Below are 20,852 nucleotides of genomic sequence, written 5' to 3'. Positions count from 1 at the left end.
TAGGACAAGTGTTGAAAGACAAATACCATATGATCTCACCTTTAACAGGAAGCTAAACAACAAAACAAACAAGCAAGCAAAATAAAAACAAAGACACTGAAATAGAGAACAAGGGGACAGTGACCAGAGGGGAGAGGGAAGGGAATTTAAGGGGAATAAGGAGGAGGGATTTGGAGGAACAAATAGGAAGGATACAGGGACTAGAACTAAGGGGGGTGGAAATGGGAGGGAGGTGGGGAGCACGGGGCAGGGGGGACTTCGATGGGAGAAACAGACAAAAAACTGTACTTGAAAAATAACTAAATAATTTTTTTTTAAAAGTGAATATCACCTAGTAGTCCTCCATAAGAATCAGCATCCTGCCCTGGCTGGTGTAGCTCAGTGAATTGAGCACAGGCCTGTGAACCAGACAATCGAGGTTCGATTCCCAGTCAGGGCACATGCCAGGGTTGCGGGCCGGTTCCCTGCAGGCTAGTTCCCATCAGAGGACACACAAAAGGCAACCATACATTGATGTTTCTCTCCCTCTCTCCTTCCCCTCTATAGATAAATAAATAAAATCTTTAAATTAAAAAAAAAGAATCAGCATCCCCTTTCCTCCCCTGCCCAAGAAAGGTTTTTATTCAATAAGAGAATGACCTCAGGTCACAGGGTGAAGGAGTAGGGGTAAAAAGGTGATTTTTATCTAACTTTCCAGATGAAAACTCATGAACTATATTGAGGTATGCTTGAGTTCACAAGGGACCAGTTTAAATCCTTTACACGAGGATGAAATTAGGAAAAAATATGGGATAGGAGTAAAAGGCAGAAAACTGTACTTGAACAATTAAAATTAAAAATTAGAAAGAAATACTTGGTATCAGAGTGTATTCAACTGTGTGTTAATGAACTGGCTTAAACAATATGCATTATCTTACATAATAGGACATCCAGACATAGTGTGTGCTATAAGATTAGTTGATTCAACAGCTGGATAATTTCATGAAGGACACAGTTTTCTCACCTATGTTATATAATAATAGAAAAGGTAAGTATTGTAAAGTGTATTAGGACAGAGAGACCTGTACGTGGGGGTGTAAATGAGCTAAGTCCTTAACTATGAAAGCAAGAAGTCAATAGCTGATGTTTAAAATAAGAATAAATAGTACAAAGAGTCATGTTGTTTAGAAATTTGGAAGAAACTACTAGGAAAGAAGCAAACAAAAAAAAACCTACCAAAAAGAAAAGAAAAGTTATTCCCAGGAAATAAGTCTAAGGTAGGATGAGGTGGGGCAGGAGGATTTTTGCTTTCATTATAAACTTCTGTAATTGTTCATCTTTTAAAATAATGTGCTTTATTCCTTCGATTTTTTTTAAATTTAAGTCTACATAATTCTTTTTAAAATTGTTTTATTGTTGTTCAATTTTAACAAAATTTTCCATTTATTTGAATTTATTTCATGCAAGCTCTAAAAATTAGTTATTTTCAAGTCCTAGGAACATGACCATAAAATGCAAGTGGTACCTTTCTGAAAGTGAGTTTGTGCTCTAGTTGACTCAGATATTACACATCTAATTTGTTCCTGAATACAATTTTACTTTTAATAACCTGATAGTCAAATTGGTAATCCGACAACCAGCTTCAAAAATACAAGAATAAAAGAACATTTGTGTTTCTATAATTTAATAACTTATCAGAGAGAAAATATATCAAAAGAGTTTCTGGTCAGCAAATGAAGTACTTTAAACTTGTTAGGAGATGATCAGCTATTTGCTTACCTGGGGTTTTTCTTTAAAACACCTTTTTGAGGGACTAGAGCTGAAGGTTTTTCACTAAAGGGTTCCTCTCTTATCCTGGGCCTCAGCTTCTTTTCCAAAGTCTCCTCTACCAGCATCAAAATCTTCATGAAACTCATCCCTTACCCGGCACTCAGATTGGCCACAGCCACACTGTCTGCACTTTCTAAAGCCTAGATCCCAATCTCTGTGGATGATATAGTCATCTAAGATGGTTCCATTTAGGAACAACATGGCATTTTCAGCATCAGTTCTGTTGCGGTATTCTACAAAACAGAAACCACATGCCATTTTCTTTATTTTATCTAAACCCATAAATACACTCCTGATATTGCCACATCTACTAAAGAGCTCAAATATTTGTTCTGTGGTTGTAGAAAAGGAAAGATTCCCCACATACAGAGTGCAGATTTCTTTCAGTACTTTTTCACACTCTTTGTTATCACCACTTAAATGCTGATACTGATCCTCACTCAGCTACAGGTAAGAGTCACTGCACAGAATTTTCAGGTCCTTGGACATGATGTCCAACAAGCTCTGTGAGGGCAGCAGGTCATGATCTAGCTGGCAATAGTGACACCAACAAAATCCTAAATTAATTTTTTAAGTAAAGCTACAAGAAAGGAAGAAGAAATAGAAAGTAATTTGGTATCCCCCAAAATATGATTCAATTGGTTTTAGCTGTGCTTTTCAAAAATAAGCATTAGTATCCCCACCTCTCCTATTTTGTAATGATTCCCAAGTTTTAATGTGAAAGAAAAACCTGCAGAACTAGATAAAATGCAGATTCTTACAGCCTGTCCTTAACAGATTCTGACTCAGTAGATCTAGTGCAAGACCAAAGAACTTACATTTAACATTTTTTTCTTTTTTTAACTTTTATTTAGTTATTTTTCAAGTACAGTTTTTTTGTCTATTTCTCCCATCCCAGACTCCTACATTTAATATTTAACTTGTACCCTTCAGTGATTCAGATGCAAATTGTCCATGGACCACACATGGAGATTTCTCTTAACAAATATTTAATGAGCACTCTTTATTTGCCAACTACTATGCTAGATGCTATAAATATATCAATGAATAATACACAGTGAAAGTACAATTTTCTGAAATTATTGTATCCCTAGCACCTCACATTAACAATGACTTGTGCACACATTAAGCATGCAATAAATATCTGCTAGATGGATGAACACATGAGTTCAGAATTGGTGATGAAGCCAAATAAACATGAAACACAGTATGATGTGATCAGTACTATTTTAGAGACATACATGAAAAAAAGGGAGAAGGTAACTAATATTTTCTGGGGATTTACTTCGTAATGAACACTGTGTGCAATTTCTACTATATCCCACAGGAGGAGAAGCAATGACTCAGCTTGGGGACATCAGAGAAGGCTTCCAGAAGATGGGCTTAATACACTGATTCTCAAAACACAAAGTGTGTGTGTGTGTGTGTGTGTGTGTGTGTGTGTGTGTGTGTGTATTTGGTGAAAATGTAGATATTTAGGGAATGAACCAGAGAAAACATGTGCAAGGGCAGAATGTAGTCAAAGAAAAATAAAAGTATAGAAAACTGAAGTGGAAGCCTCAGTAAAACCAGGTACAAACAACAGTGCTGTACAATTCATAGCAATGGAAAGGGGAGGCTGTCTATTTAGATGGCATTTGAAGGCAGTGGGAAGCCCAGTGCCCCCAAATCATCTTCCTGACAGTCTGTCAATAATGTCTGAAAATCTGCCATTGGAAACTCATTACTTTGAATCATTGATAAGTTGTTTCCCCCAAATAAATATCCCTCCCAAATTTCATTTCCTTTTTTAAAAAATCTGGTTACTAGATTGGCAGATCAGAGAATTGATAGTTACAGTGGATTTCGTTTCATACAGGCATTGGACAAAGTTTCCCATAATTTCTTTGTAGATGAGATGGCAAAATATGGGCTGGATGCTTCAGCTGTTTGTTAAGTTGAGTTTATAACTAACTAGTTGAACAAATGAATGGTTTGGTGTCAGACTAGATGGGAAGTTCTAGCAGTGAGCCAAAAGGTTCTATTCTTAGCTGTGTGTCTTGTTTGAATCCTTTATAGTTTGGCTTACTACAAACAAGACCTTGTGTCCAAAGCTGGAGTGGGCTGCCTTGAGGTGCAATGAACACCAGACACTAAGAGGTTCTAGGTAACCCTTGCCTAGTAGTCAAATGATGGAGAGGTTCCTTTTAATCAGCATTGTGTTAGGAATCAAGCATGAACTTAAAAATCAAAAAACCTCAGTTCAAACTTCAACTTCACCTTGCAATGTGACCTTGGGCAAAGTGCTTACCCATAGTGATTTCAATGCCCTCATCTATATCAAATGCTGTAACAATGTCATCTGTAAAAGCAACTAACACAATGATGAACACACTATAGGTGGTCAATAAATAGAAGGTATTAGCCAAATTATTTCAATTCTGTGATTCAATGACTCAGAATAGAACATATAAATCTATACTAAATCTGCCGATAACACAAAGGTAGGGGGGGCCTTAAAAGAACCTGGAAGGTACAGAGGGTCAAATACAAGGTGACAGGAGACTAGACTTCGTGATAGTGAGCACAGAATACAGTGTACAGATGTCACATTATGAAGTTGTATAACTAAAATTTATATGTTATTGACCAGTGTTATCCCAATAAAGTTAATTTTTTAAAAATAAAATGGAAAGGATCTCAGTAGCCATGGGTAATGCTGACCTCAAACTGAGAGTGATGGATAACACTTAAGAATATGAAATATTACTTTCAGATTCAATGCATGACAAAAGGACAAAGTAAAGATGATCTGGAAAGAGCACAGGCTTGGGAGCCCTGCTTTATAATTGGGCCTCCCCATACTTCATTAATTTCTTCAATAATTTCTTCATTCATTCATGGAGGACTATGCTAGATTCTGGGAAAATAACCAAAAATAAGATGCAACCCCTACCCCCAAGAAGCTCACAACTTGGGGAGGCAGACAACTTAAAATAAAAAATTCAATATAATGTGATTATTCTACTTAACAGTAGTTCATACTAGGCCCAGAGGTAGCACAGAGAAGGGAGGGAAAACTACAGAAGTGGAGACACAGCTTTCTAGAGGATATAGTTTCGACTCTTTTTTTAGAAAAACATCACTGTATATATTTTTGAATAACCAATTCAAACTTATGTTGCAAAAATACAAGTACAAGAGGATGGACAAAGTAAGTCTTCCCTTCACCCCTGTGTCCCTGCTACCCAGTTCTATGTAGAAGCAAGTCATTGTCACTAATTTATTGAATGTCTATTCAGACCTAGTCCAAGTCCAATTGTGAAAACTGAATAAGGGTTTGGTTGGAAGACAAGAAGTCATTCCAGTCAGAGAAGACAATGTGTACAAAAAGCATGGAGTCATGATGAGGTGTGTTCAGTTTGATATTATCTAGCAAGATAATAAGAAAAAATAATAGGATATAAGAGTAAAAAGGTAAGCAGTACCAGGTTGTGAAAGGCCTTTATAAGGCATGTGGAGAAGCTTGGACTCTACCAGTAAAGAGTGGGAGGCCATGATATGGCTTGACACCTAGGAGTGACGTGATCTGGTTTGCATTACCGAAAACTCATTCTAACTCCAGTGTGGAGAACAGATTAAAGAGGAGTAGGCCAATAAGCAAAATAGACCAGTTGAGAAGCCATTTAAGCAGTTTTTTTTGAAGAAATGATGCAGAGTCTGGACTAATGTGCTATAGTAACATAAAGAAAAAATATATCAGATAGATATTTAGAAGATGGACTTAACAGGTCTTGGTGACTAGTTGAACATAGAGTATAGGATGACTCCCAAGTTTTAGGCCTAGACAACTCTGTTGATAGTGGTCTGAGTCACTAAAATGGAAATTTTGAGGTTGATAGAGGAAGAGTGGCAGATTTGAGTAAGGAAGATAAGTTTGTGACATACTGAGTTTATTTTTCAGTTTTACTTTGTTCTTATTTTTTATTTCTTATTGTTTTTTCCATTATCATTTAGTTCCCCTACACCCCTCCTGCCTGCAATCACCATACTGTTGTCCATGTCCATGAGTTCTTTTCCCTTTTTGCTCAATCCCTCCACTCCCCTACCCTCCCCTACCTTAGCTGTTACCCTTTCTCTATGAGTCTGCCTCAGTTTGGAATCTAATGAACAAATTGAATTGAGTTTGTTTTTGAGGTGCCTGTGAGACGTACCATGTCCCACAAGTTTAGTTGCAATTGAGTATTCATGTTTGGAGTTCACAAGCAAGGTCTGAGGGTGTAGATATAGATTAGGGAGTAAAAAGCACAGTAGATAAAAACATGGAAATACATGACATGATATAGAGGAAAGGCATAGAATGGAAAAAATCATGTGAAATACCAAGATGTCAGAGGAAAATACACAAAGGAACATTATAAGGAGTAATCAAGGAGGAAGGAGAAAAATTATGAGAGGATCAGCATCACCAAAGCCAAGAAGTAGAGATTTTCAAGAGAAGCATGAAGATAAAAATAGAATAAGAGTGATCAATTATATTAAATGCAACAGAGAAAGGTCCAGTAAAAATTTTTAGTTGGATTGGTAATAAGCATGCCATTGGCTTCCTTAACAAGAGCACTAATAATGAAACTTCTGGACAAGATAGAAGCATAGGTGGATACACTTTGCCTCCTCACACAACCAAAAATAGGACAACAACAAATTTAAAAACAAAAAATAACAATAACTGCCTGAAAATTGAACTGTATGGAAGTCTGACAACCAAGGAGTTAAAGAAGGAACATTCATCCAGACTGGTAGGATGGGCAGAGATGGGCAGCCAGGGCAAAGAGGACTTGCAGCAAGGTTGCAGCTGGAGGATGGAGATGTGCGAGGCAGCAGCTGGTGGACTGGTTGGTCCCACATTGGCATGTGAATAAACCAGGAGGAACAACTGGGGAGCAAGACAGACCAAGCTACCCAGGGTTCCAGCATGGGGAAATAAAGCCTCAAAACCTCTTACTGAAAAATACCTGTGGGGATTGCAGCAGTGGAAGAAACTCCAGGCCTCTCAGGAGTGTTCACTGGAGAGACTCACAGGATCCTAGAATATACACAAAACCAACCACCTGGGAATCAGCACTAGAAGGGCCCAATTTGCTTGTGAAAGCCTGCCAAGAGCCCAGCAAGTGTCATTGTTCTCTCCTGGATCTTTCCCCCACGTACAGCACAACAATGCAATGACATAGGTTGCCCCACCCTGGTAAATGCCTAAGGCTCTAACCCTTACTACATAACAGGTGCACTGAGACAAAAAATATATATATGGCCCAAATGAAAGAACACTTCAAAGTTCTGGGAAAAAATACAACCAAGTGATGAAGAGATAGCCAGCCTATCAGATGCACAGTTCAAAACACTGGTGATCAGGATGCTCAGAGAACTCACTGAGTATGGCAAAAACATAAAGAAGGGAAAAAAAAGCTATGCAGAGTGAAATAAAGAAAAATACACAGGGAACCAACAGTGAAGGAAAGGAAACCATGACTCAAACCAACAATTTGGAGCAGAAGGAAAAAATAAACATTCAACCAGAACAGAATGAAGAAACAAGAACTCAAAAAAAAAATGAGCAAAGGCTTAGGATCCTCTGGGACAACTTTAATCATTCCAACATCTGTATCATAGGGGTGTCAGAGAGAAAAGAAAGAGCAAGAAATTGAAAACTTATTTGAAACACTAATGAAGGGGAACTTTCCCAATCTGGCAAAGGAAATAGACTTCCAGAAGTTCAGAGAGTCTCAAAGAGGTTGGACCCAAGAAAGCACACACCAAGACACATCATAGTTAAATTACTCAAAATTAATGATAAGGAGAGAATCTTAAAAGCAGCAAGAGAAAAGGAGAGAGTTACCTACAAAAGAATGCCCATAAGACTATCAACTAATTTCTCAAAAGTCACCTTGCAGGCAAGAAGGGGCTGGAAAGAAATATTCAAAGTCATGAAAGGCAAGGACCTACATCAAAGATTACTCTATCCAGCAAAGCTATCGTTTAGAATGGAAGGGCAGATAAAGTGCTTCCCAGATAATGTCAAGTTAAAGGAGTTCATCATCACCAAGCCCTTATTATATGAAATGTTAAAGGGACTTATCTAAGAAATAGAAGAAGACCAAATATGTGAACAGTAAAATGACAACAATCTCACAACTATCAACAACTGAACCTAAAAAAAAAAAACCCAAAAATGAACTAAGCAACTAACTACAACAGGAACAAATAACAATGATTCTGTGAATCATTCCAGATTCACAGAAATGGAGATCACATGGAAGGTCACCACCAGGGATAATGTGTGGGGAAAATGGGGGAAAAGGTACAGGGTATAAGAAGCATAAATGGTAGATACAAAATAGAAAGGGGGAGGTTAAGAAGAGTATTGGGAATGGAGAAGCCAAAGAACTTATATGACATGAACTAAGGTGGGGGAATGGTGGGGAAATGGAGGGTACTGGGTGGAAGGAAATAAAAGGGAGAAAAAAATGGGACAATTGTAATAACATAATCAACTAAGTTTATCTCAAAAAAAAGCAGTAACTGTGCTGTGCTGGGATCAAAAAAGCCAGACTGAGGGGTGGGGCAGGCTTAGTTTTGCTTGGGTGGAAGTGAGGAAATGGGGAAAACAGCTATAGACTGCTCTTTTGAAAAGCTTCCTTGATAACTGAAGGGAACAAATAGGGTGAGCAACAGTTGAACACAGTCAAAGGAGAGTTTTGCTTGTTTCTGTTGTTAAAGTTGAGCATACTAAATGCTGATGGGAAACAGTCAGTGAAAAAGAATTATTGAAGATACGGATATGAGAAGGAATAACCAGTGAAGAAAGGTCCTCAAGGAGGTTGGAGACAATTGGCTCCATAACATAAGTAGATGGATTAGCCTTGAGCAGGAGAAGTTATGCCTACCACTGCAAGATAAAAAGAAAGGAGGTTAGGATATGTAGGGACACAACTCTGTGGCAGGGTGAGTGAAGGCAGGAAAATGAAAGTTAGCATCTGATGACTTACATTTGCATAATGAAATAACAGGTGAGGTAATCTGCTGAGAATAAAGAATCTCTCAGAATCTGCTGAGAGATTGGTGAAATGTAGTGGAGGTGAAAATGATTGAAAGGATGAAACTTGTAGATGGGTCATTTACAAGGGCACCAAAGTCACTCAGGAAGGTGGCCAGTGTTGGGGAGATAAAAGTGAGGTGTGCAGAGATCCTCAATGAGTAAGAGACCTGGAGGATAGTAGATAACAGTAGGAAAGAATGGAGGAGGGTAGTTGTACCATCTCCTGGAGCTGCAAGTTAAAGAACAGAGAAGCTCTACCATTGAAACTTTGGAGAAGTTGCTTAGAAGATGTTAAGTATCTGATCCAAAGTGATATTTGGTAAATGCGAAGTGACTTACTCTTTAAGCCAACATGATCATATAATTAAAATATCATGGGAAGTAAGTGTCCCAGCACTGGTCAAAACATACATGGAGTAGTATGTCCATTTCTAGGGACCTTATTTCAAAATGAGCAATTACAAAAAAATGTACTTGAAAAATAATTAAATAAAAATTAAAAAAACAAAAACAAAAACAAACTATAGTGAATCTACATAAGGGTCAAGAAACTATAAAGTACTGATTATAAATTGGGCATGTTTGGTCTAGCAAAGAGATGGTTAAAGGAAGATATGACAGCCCATTGTAAACATTTGAAGGGTTATTTCTACTCCATATGTTAAAAGTTAGATTAATGGATAGAACTTACAAAGAGAAGATTGCAGTGTTTTTCAGCAGTTTTTATTTATCCAGTGATGAAATGTGAACCTATCTAGCATATTCAAGTGTAGGCTGAATGAACATTTACATACAAAGGGTATTAGAAATTCCAGAGTTAAGAGAAGGAGAAGAAGAGGGAGAGTGAGAAGATGGAAAATCAATGGAGTCATTTGTGGGCCTCAGATCATCAAGTTGATTTGTAGAGACTGAGAGATTATTTCCTACTTTAAAAAGTAGAGTTTGGCTAGAAGGGCCTCCCTGACTCTTGTTATTGGGGGAGAATGAGTCAGAGAATCTAAAAATAGAAGAAAAACTCGAATGGCAAAAAATGCTCTCAATCAAAATCTTAAGGGGAGGGAGGAAAGAAGGTGTCAAGATAAAGCAAATAACCTTCCAGGAAATAAATTTTACTAGCTTTCTGGAATTGCCAGGAGGACTCTGCAAAGAACCATTTCAATGGCTGCCTTAAATAAACTCTTGGTATTATTTCAACTATGTAGAAAAAAAATAAAGATCTGGACTCTTAAAGAAACCAGGCTGTTTCCTGCTCCAGATGAAGGCAGCAGCTCTGAGAAAGGAAATGAAAAAAAGCTGGGACAGCCCTGGCTGATACAGCTCAGTGGATTGAGCATGGTCCTATGAAGCAAAGGGTCATGTGTTGATTCCCAGTCAGGGCACATGCCTGAGTTGCAGGCCAGGTCCCCAGTGGGGGGACAGACACATGAGAGGCAACCACATATTGATGTTTCTCTCCAACTCTTTCTCCTTCCCTTCCCCTCTCTCTAAAAATAAATAAATTAAATAAATTTTTAAATAAATAAATAAAAAGAGCTGGGACAGCACTGTTATATGTTATAAGACTGTTCCTAGTGGTAGAGAGAGCTAAGAACAGCTGTTGAGATCTGGAATTTCATAGCCAAAGATTTAATCTTGTGCCAACGGAAACTAATGCCTGATTGAGACTCCTTAGAGCTTAGAGTGGTAGAAGATGCATACATGTCTTTAATACCTACATTTTTTAAAGTAGTTGAGACAACTGTAATAGAATAACAATAAAAAAGGACTTGAGCATAAGCTAAAAAAGATAGGCAGACCCAAGGCAGAGGCAATGGCCTGGGAACAGCCTACAGGAAAAAATATTGGTGACTATTTAGTGTAAAAGTTGATGCTGATAAAATTAGGAATGAGGTGTTAATAATGCTTAATTTTTTCTATCATTTGCACCATATACCCTTGCTATTCAAAACATTGTCCCTGACCCAACATGAACAACATCACCTGGAAGATTATTAGGAATACAGAATCTTGGGCCCCTCCCCAGATGCTAAGTAATAATCTGCATTCTAACAAGCATCTGGTGATTTGTATGCCCAGTTGAGAAGCACTTCTGTACCTGGTTCCTTAGTTGAGTTTTTGCCTAGCAAAACTCTTTTTATTCTTGCATACTTTCCTCCCTCCACCACTCCTGATTTCTCTGATCATTGTTTTCTTTCTGAAATAACAAACAACTCTAATTATGACTAATAACCCAAGGAATAGTTCTCCAGTTATGGAAAATAAAAGTATTGGCAGGTACATATTGTAAAGCATAAGCTTGGGGAGTGGGAAACTACTTCTTTGGTTTATAATTCTGCTGTCTGAGTAACATTTATCAAGCTCATTAACTTTCTAAGCTTCAGTCTCTTCATCTGTAAAATAAAGGTTCTTATAGTATTTACCTCACAGTGCTGTTCTGAGGGTAAAATAATAAGCAGGTGTGTCAACTGCCTGGTACATTGCCTGACACAGAGTAGGTGCTCAGTATATAGTAGTCATTATTAATGAAAGCCATAAGTTTTGAAGTAAAGTTAGAAATAATTAAGAATTAGCGTTATGACCCTCTCCAGCCTTCCAAACTCCATAAAAGTCCCCATCTACCTCATCCAATTCCACCTCCTTGATTCCAGGACCAACCAGTAGTCAAGCTAAAGTATTTCTTATTTCATTGGTCCATCTTCTGGTTTTTGCTGAATTGGTAAAATTTTTACTTTTTCATTGGAACTGAACCACAGTTCTAGTACATTGCTAAAAGCAATCTTTTGTGGACTTGTCTGGAAATACAATGGTCATTTATAACAGTTTGTTTCTCTTATGGAAAAATACATGTCACCTTCCAAACAATTAACTTCAGAATTAACTTTGAGATCTCACCCTGTGTACAAGTTGGAGGCTATCTGTATGGCAACATACTGGAGTAGTGACAAAAAGATAGATAAACCAAGTCCAGAATTCCAGAGATTATGGAAAGATAAATAAAAATGCTTCAAGGAGTGGAAAGGAGGGTGAATAGATCAATCTGAGTGCACATTATCAAGATTTTTGAAAGCTAATATAAGAAGGGAGATACACCTCAGGAAGAATATGAAAAAAGAGCAACAACACAAGCCATTTTTATATTTTATTAGGTAAGGGGCCCCTAATCAGCCTGGGGTCTACAAACTTTATGAAGGCCTTAGGAGAGATCTTTGCAAGAGGTTTGCCTTCCTCCTGCCCTGCAATCTGTGATGTGCCTGGGTTCTCGGCTAAGATAGAAAACAGAAAGCTGCATTCCCACTACCCAATCTTCTTCACCCCCAAAACCTGGCAGCCAGTCCCCAGTTTGGTCAGCTTCCAACTGCCCTTACTCTCCTTCTTTCCAGGGAAGATCAAGGCTTCAGGAAAGTACAACACTGGACTTTCTTTTTTTTTTTTTAAGTATTCCTTTGTTTATTTTGAAAATTTTAAACATTGTTTATTGTTTAATTATAGTTGTCTCAATTTTCTCCCATTGGTTTTTCTAATAAAAAGGAATAGGACTCCTGCATTGGGTAAAATGAGATGACTGGTAAAAAGATCCCCAGGATGGAGAGGGATGCAAAGCTAATAACAAAGGACAATGGAAAAGCCAAGGACTTTTGCACCTTCTCACTGTAGTCTTTAGTGAGGAGAGATTATACCCAAAGGAATTCTGGGTTAGTAAGGCCACAATGTAGCAATGTCTGATATCCACCATTTACAAATGCCCATTAAAATACCTATGAAGCTCAAAACAGAAACCCAAAATACAACACTAAGAGTTGTGTTAAGTAGCTTGTTAGGGGAAATAAAAAGGAGAAGTAAAACAGGGACCCTTTCCAGTACAATCTAATAAAGAACTTAAAACAGGAGGCTAGAAACAAAAGGGAGACATCTTTCACCCATTGATTCAGCAGTACTGAGCCTAGTCTGATTAAGATTGCCAGGTGTTCCAAACATTAAACACAAAACTACAAAAGTGCAGGAGGAGAGGAGCCCTTGAAATTCTATATGTGTATCATCTCTACTAGCTAGGAAAGAAAGCCTTGTAACTGTCCCAGGGTCTGGAACAGAGAGGAGGAGGAGGAACCTAGAAACTTACTAAGGCGTGTAACCCCTGATCCCCAATAACCTGTGCACTCACTCAGATTAGCTGAGTACCCCTTATAGCCAGGTGTTCAAGCATATAGAATAATCTTACTAACAAACCAACACACTTACTAACGAGTTTATTTCCTCTATATATGGGGCATTCAGATTAGCGGGGTACCTGCTTACAGCTTCGTGCTTGTATGTTTTCATAAATAAAATTGCTATCTCATTCCACTATATATGTTTGTCTCTTGTCTGAATTTTTCTCTTTCAAACAAGGCAAGAACTTGTTAGGAGGAGGAGTCCTCTGACTTGGGTCTCCCTGGTAACAGTTGCACTAGCATGGGAAACTGGAGGAGGGGGGAAATGACCACCAACTGCTAGTAGGGAAGGAGTGTCTACTGGTTCTGGTGGGGAGATGGGGTTGGGCTAAGGAGCACAGTTGTGGTCTACATACACACTACCCTCTGATCCAGACAGTGAAAATTCCAAAAAAGGTGGGGAAGACTTCCACCATCTGAGTTCGGTTTAGCAGAATAGAAGCTGTACTGCTCTGAAAACCAGGAACTATCCCATTATTACACAGAAAGTATTTTCTAAGAACCATGGTTCTGCTTCATTTCTTCTACAAACAACTCCTCTATTTTCTATATGATTTTGAAGACTACCACTTGAGTACACCACATGGTCAGTGATAGTGGTAGGAATGGATGGGCCAATAGTTGTTATAAGTAAAAGCTCTAAGCATAAGCATGCTTGGAAACATCATATCTGAAATAATGTAACAGGACAAACTGCAGTCAGATAAACCAGAAAATCAGAGGCAGGATATTCCATCTCAGTGAGGCAGAACCTAAAATAATAAAACCACCAACAACAGCACAATAAACTGCCCAATTTACTGTGCACTGATTATGTGCCAGACACTATGTTAAGTACCTTACACACATTATCACATTTATTCCTCATAACAAACACAAGTTATCATTCAAGTTTGCTTGAAAGGGGCAGGTAATAATAATGATATCTATCATGTATCAAGTCTATACTATCTGTTAGGCACTAAGTGATTTTAGGTCCACCATCTAATTAGGTGGTGCTGACTAGGCACTAGAAAATGTTTTGACTTCCCAATTCATCTTTCATGGCTCAGTTCAGGCATCACTTCTTCCAGGAAACCTTCTTTGATTCTCCCAGTCTGGGTTAGGTATGCTCACTCTTCATTCCTCCCATTACCACCTTATGATTTCTTCTATCACAATTTTTATCTAATAACACATACACACACACTCACTGAAATACCAGACTATAAGCTCCAGAAGAAAACAGTGTAAATGTTAGGATGTGATAATATATGATCTCTATGAAACAGTTCTATAAATAGAGAGACTAAGATAAACGTTACCCTTTTAAAAATATTTTTATTTATCATGCTATTACAGTTGTCCCAATTTTCTCCCTTTATCCCCTATGCCCAGTACCCCTACTTCCTCCACCAATGCCCCCTTTGTTCTTGTCCATGAGCCATGTATGTAAGTTATTTGGCTACTCCATCTCCTGTACTGTTCTTAAAATCCCCCTATTTTGTACCTACCAACCTGTATTTCTTAATCCCTTCACTTTTTCCCTCATTCTCTCCCTTCCCCCTCCCAACTGATAACCCTCCAAATGATCTCCATATCAATGATTCTGTTTATATTCTGTTAGCTTGCTTAGTTTGCTTTTAGATTCAGTTGTTGATAGTTGTAAATTTATTAACATTTTAATTTTCATAGTTTTGATCTTCTTCCTTTTCTTATATAATTATTTCTAACATTTCATATAAAAATGGCTTGGTGATAATGAATCACTTTAGTTTTACCTTGTCTGGGAAGCACTTTATCTGCCCTTCCATTCTAAATGATAGCTTTTCTGGGTATAGCAACCTACATTATAGGTCCTTACTTTTCATCACTTTGAATACTTTTTCCCAGTTTCTTCTTGCCTGCAAATTTTGTTTTTGAGAAATCAGCTTACAGTCTTATGGGAACTCTTTTGTAGGTAACCATCTGCTTTCCTCTTGCTGCTTTTAAGTTTCTCTTTATCTTTTTAAAAGAGATTTTATTTATTTATTTTTAGACAGAGGGGAAGGGAGAGAGAAAGAGAGGGAAAGAAACATCAACGTGTGTTTTGCCTCTCATGCCCCACACTGGAAGTGTGGCTTGCAACACAGGCATGTGCCCCAACTGGGAATTGAACTGGTGACACTTTGGTTCTCAGGCCAACATTCAATCCATTGTGCCACAGCAGTCAGGGCAGATTCTCTTTAACTTTGGGCTTTTTAATCATGATGTATCTTGGTATGGTCCTCTTAGGGTCCATCTTGTTTGGGTCTCTTTGTGCCTTCTGTACTTGTATGCCTGAAGCCTTCACAAAATTAGGGAAGTTTTATTTCATTAATTTTTCAAATAAGATTTCAATTTCTTGCTCTTCCTCTTCTTCTGGCACCCCTATCATTTGGATGTTAGTATGTGTAGAGATGTCCCAGAGTCTCCTTAGTCTATCCTCATTTTTTGAATTCTTTTTTCTTCTTGCTTTTCTAACTTAATGCTTTGACCTTCCTTATATTCCAAATCATTGATTTGATTCTTGGTTTCATCATCTCCACTGTTGATCCCCTGTACATTTTTCTTTATTTCACTTAATGTAACCTTAATTTCTACTTGAGTCTTTTTAAAATTTTTATTGTTGTTCAGTTACAGTTATCCCCATTTATCCCCCATTACTCCCCCCTGCCCTCCCTTCTTCCATCTTCAATATTAAATCTTCCCTTACCCATTATCTTGGTCCATGAGTCCTTTATATGTATTCCTTGACTCTTCCCCTTCTTTCCCCCATTGTCCCCCTTCACCCTCCCCTTTGCTCACTGTCAGTATGTTCTTCATTTCTATGTCTCTGTTTATGTTTTTCATACATGTTTGTTTTGCTGATTAGATTCCACTTGTAAGTAAGAACATATGGTATTTGTCTTTCACCACCTGGCTATTTCACTTAGCATAATACTCTCCAGTTTCATGCTGTTGTAAATAGTAGGAGTTCCTTCTTTCTGCTGTGTAGTACACCATTGTGTAAATGTACCACAGTTTCTTGCTCCATTCATTTACTGATAGGCACTTGGGCTGTTTCCAACACTTGGCTATTGTAAATAATACTGCTTAGAACATTGGGGTGCATAAGTTTTTTGAACTGGTGTTTCAGGATTCTTGGGATATAATCCCAGCAATGGAATTGTTGGGTCAAAAGGCAGTTCCATTTTTAATTTTTTGAGGAAATTCCATACTGTTTTCCATAGGGGTTGTACCAGTCTACATTCCCACCAACTGTTGTTTGCTGATTTTTTTTATAATGGCCATTCTACCTGTGTGTAGTAGTATCTCATTGTGGTCTTGATTTGCAACTCTCTGAAGGCTAGTGATGCTGAGCATCCTTTCATATGTCTCTGGGGCCTCTGTATGTCCTCAGAAAAGTCTGTCCAGATCCTTTGCCCATTTTTAAATTGAATTGTTTGTCTTCCTGGAGTGCAGTCATGTGAGTTCCTTATATATTTTGGAGATCAAATACTTGTCTGAGATATCATTGGCAAATATATTTTGACATACAGTTGGTCCCCTTTTCATTTTGGTTTTCTTTAGACATACAGAAGCTTTTAATTTTGATGAAATCCCATTTGTTTATTCTTTCCTTTATGTCCTTTGCTCTAGGGGACATATCAGTGAAAATATTGCTGTGTGGAATATCTGAGATTTTCCTGCCTATGTTCTCCTCTAGGACTTTTATAGTATCATGATTTATATTTAAGCCACTTTTTTTTTTTAGTTTTGGCAGGAACTTACTAATTTAGAATGTAAATACTGTCTACTTCCCTTTGTAATACTTGAAAAATGATCAAAATTGATTGATGTACAATTAATAAAGATTCAAATGCTTAGGCAGAATTTCCCTCTTAACTCTTTCATGAATGTAAAAAAAAGCATCAACATTTATGAACAGCATAAATCCAAAAAGAATTTTCTTTCTTTTAAAAAGGAGTATGTTCAGTTCACACAAATGATGGTTCTGCTGATGGTAAGGAGTTCCTGGTCTTCTACCCAGGCAGATTGCTAACTTCCCCAAGTCACAATTGTGTTGCTCTTTCCAGGCTTTTTGAAGCATCTTTAAGTTTCCCCATTAAATCCTGTAATTGTCCCATGCTGCACCTAAAACTAATTTCTAGGTGGGATCAAGAATCAGCGTTCTTTATCTGATACTCCAAATGGGAAAACACATCAATTATATGAGGGAGAGATCTGCCTATACTTCCCAGTAGGATTTCTAGGGAATCCTTTTATTCTGATATTCCATGCAAAATAGTTCTGTTCACTGTGGAATTTGCTGTCTTCTAGAGAAGTGCATAGAGATGATTTTTCAGCTCTTTGCTTTCCTGCTTCCAGTATGTAAGTTGCAACTGCTGCATGACTGTTTTACAACTACTAGGTTGATATGTTTCAAGTCTGGATAATCTAACATGACTTTATCCACCTGGGCATCAAGCAGGTTCTAAAAAGCCACCCAGAAAAAAAATAAATAAAAAGCCACCCAGAGGAGAAGCACGAAGGTGTTGAAGTCAAAAGAACCAGTATCGGCCAGCATCTGGAAGCCTTTCTGCACATACTTCAAGAGCTCCATTGTGAGTTCACTGTGACCTTCAATCTATATTTAAGTATTTTATCCACCTTGAGTTTATTTTTGTGTATGGTGTAAGTTGGTGGTCCAGTTTTATTTTCTTGCATGTAGTTGTCCATATGTCCCAACACCATTTGTTGAAGGGACTATTTTTACTCCATTTTATGTTTCTTCCCCCATTGTTGAATATTAATAGACCATAGAGACTAGGGTTTATTTCTGGGCTCTCTATTCTGTTCCACTGATATATATGTCTGTTCTTATGCCACTACCACACTGTACTGATTGCTGTGGCCTTGTAACATAGTTTGATGTCAGGTTTGGTAATTCTTCTGACTTTGTTCTTTCTTAAAATTGCTGCAGCTATTCAGAGTTTTTATGGTTCCATATAAAATTTTCTGAAATGTTTGATCTATATCTGTGAAATATGTCATTGGTATTTTAATAGGAATTCTGTTGAATCCATAAATTGTTTTAGTATGGACATTTTGATAATATTAATTCTTCCAATCCATAAACATGGTACATGCTTCCATTAATTTGTGTCTTTCTTAATTTCTTTCTTCATTTTTGTGTAATTTTCTGAGTACAGGTTTCTTACATCCTTGGTTAGGTTTATTCTTAGGTACATTATTTTTCTTGTTGCTATATCAAAAAAGATTTTTTTCCTGACTTCTGTTTGTGATATTTCATTGTTGGTGTACAAAAATGCTTTTGATTTCTGAACATTGACTTTGTATCCCACTCTTTTGCCAAGTTCACTTACTAGGTGCAGACATTTTTTGATGAAATCTATAGGATTTTCTATATATACTATCATGTCATCTGCAAACAATGACAGTTTTACTTTCTTCTTTCCAATTTAGATGCTTTTTATTTCCTTTTCTTGTCTGATTTCTGTGGCTAGGACTTCCAGTACTATGTTGAATAGGAGTGGTGAAATTGAGCATCTTTGTCTTGTTCCTGATCTTAGTGGGAAAGCTTTTGTTTTTTGTCCATTGAGTATGATGTTCACTGTAGGTCTCTCATATATGGCCTTTATTATGATGAGGAGTGCTCCCTGTATTCCCACTTTGCTGGGTGTTTTTATCATAAATGGGTGCTGTACCTTATCAAATGCTTTTTCCTCATCTATTGATATGGTCATGTGATTTTCATCTTTCATTCTGTTTATGTGATGTATTAGGAGTATTGATTTTCAAATATTATACCATCCTTGCAACCCTGGGATGAATCCCACTTGATCATGGTCTATGGTATTTTTAACATATTGGTGGATGCGGTTTGCCAATATTTTCTTGAGGATTTTAGCATCTATGTATGTCAGGAATATTGTCCTGAAGTTTTCTTCCTTTGTTATGCCTTTATCTGTTTTGGGGGATTATGATGATGCTGGCTGCATAAAAAGAGTTTGGAAGTCTTCCATCTTCCTGAATTTGGGGTAATAATCTATGGAGGATGGAAATTAGCTCTTCCTTAAATGTTTTTTTAAAATTATCCCGCGAAACTGTCTGGTCCAGGGCTTTTGTGTATCAGAAGCTTTTTTTTTTTTTTTAAGGTTTAGGTGAGATTTTTTTTCTGTTTTTTAAAATAATTTTATTTTTATTTTTTAAAGATTTTATTTATTTATCTTTAGAGAGGAAGGGAAGGAGAGAGGGAGAGAGATATCAATGTATGGTTGCCTCTCGTGAGTCCCCTGCTGGGAACTGGCCTGCAACCCAGGTATGTATCCTGACTGGGAATCGAACCATAATTGTGTGGTTCGCAGGCCCACACTCAATCTACTGAGCTACACCAGCCAGGTCTCACAAGCTTTTTAATTACTGTGTCAATTTCATCAGCTGTTATTGGTTTGTTCAGGCTTTCTGCTTCTTCTTCATTGAGTTTTGGAATATTATATTTTTATAGAAATTTGTCCATTTCATTTAGGTTTTCAATTTTCTTGGCATATAGTTCTGCATAGTAATTTCTTAAAATCCTTTGTATTTCTGCGGTATCAGTTGTAATTTCTCTTCTTTCACTTCTGATTTTATTTATTTGGGTCCTCTCTCTTCTTTTCTTGATGAGCTTGCTTAAAGGCTTGTCGATTTTGTTTATCTTTTCAAAGAACCAGCTCCTGGATTTATTGATCCTTAGAATTGTTCTTTTAATCTCTATGTCACTTAATTCTGCTCTGATATTGATTATTTCTTTCCTTCTACTCACTCTGGGCTTTGTTTGTTGTTTTTCTTCCAGGTCTTGTAGATATAGTGTTAGGTTGTTTATTTGAAATGTTTCTATCTTTTTTAGGTAGGCATGTATTGCTATGAACTCCCCTCTGAATACTGGGTTTGCTGTGTCCCATAGGTTTTGAACTGCTGAGAGTTCATTTTCATTTGTTTCCAGAAACATTTTTATTTCTTCCTTGATCTCATTCTTAACCCATTGATTGTTTAATAGCATGGCATTCAATCTCCATGTGTTTGAGAGTTTGGAGTTTTTCTCCTTGAGGTTGGTTTCTAATTTCAGTCCCCTGTGATCAGAGAAAATGCTTGATATGATTTCAATTTTCCTGAATTTGTTGAAGCTGGTTTTGTGTCTTATCATGTGGTCTACCTTTGAAAATGTTCCAGGTACATATGAAAAAAATGTGTATTTTGCTTCTTTGGGATGAAAGATTATATATATATATATATATATATATATATATATATATATATATATATATAAAGTCCATTTGATTTAATGCATCATTCAGTTCCACAATATCCTTGTTGATATTTTGTTCGGAAGATCTATCCATTGTTGACAGTGGGGTGTTAATATCCCCTACTATAATTGTGTTGCTGTCTATATCTTTCTTGAAGTCCTGCAAGAATTTCATCACATATTTGGGCATTCCTATGTTGGGTGCATATATGTTTACAGTATTTATGTCTACTTGATGGATTCTTCTGCTGAGTATTATGACTTGTCCTTCTGGATCTCTTTCTATGGCCTTTGTTTTAAAGTCTATTTTGTCAGACATAAGTATTGCTACCCTGGCTTTTTTAATGGTCCATTTTCTTGGAGTATTTTTTCCAACCCCTCACTTTCAGGCTATGTAGGTCTTTTGTTCTGAGGTGGTCTCTTGTAGGCAGCATATATGCAGGTCATGTTTTCTTATACATTCAGCTACCCT

At 37.2% G+C, this 20,852-nt stretch overlaps 1 protein-coding gene and 1 pseudogene across 1 annotated transcript; both read right to left on the bottom strand.

The window, feature by feature from the left end:
* Positions 1–1,812: 1,812 nt before the first annotated feature.
* On the bottom strand, positions 1,813–2,298 carry NCBP2L (nuclear cap binding protein subunit 2 like). Its single transcript, XM_037167096.2, is given in 1 exon segment — positions 1,813–2,298. A coding segment is annotated over 1 exon segment (486 nt).
* A 14,846-nt stretch (positions 2,299–17,144) lies between these two features.
* LOC119065179 (COMM domain-containing protein 3-like) lies at positions 17,145–17,695 on the bottom strand (annotated as a pseudogene).
* Positions 17,696–20,852: the final 3,157 nt, after the last annotated feature.

This window comes from Artibeus jamaicensis, unplaced genomic scaffold, assembly GCF_021234435.1.
Source record: "Artibeus jamaicensis isolate MK-2021 breed Jamaican fruit bat unplaced genomic scaffold, CSHL_Jam_final scaffold_461, whole genome shotgun sequence".
NCBI classification, from domain to species: Eukaryota; Metazoa; Chordata; class Mammalia; order Chiroptera; family Phyllostomidae; genus Artibeus; species Artibeus jamaicensis.
Note: the sequence above shows the minus strand (reverse complement) of the source record. Positions and strands in the feature narration are given on the sequence as shown.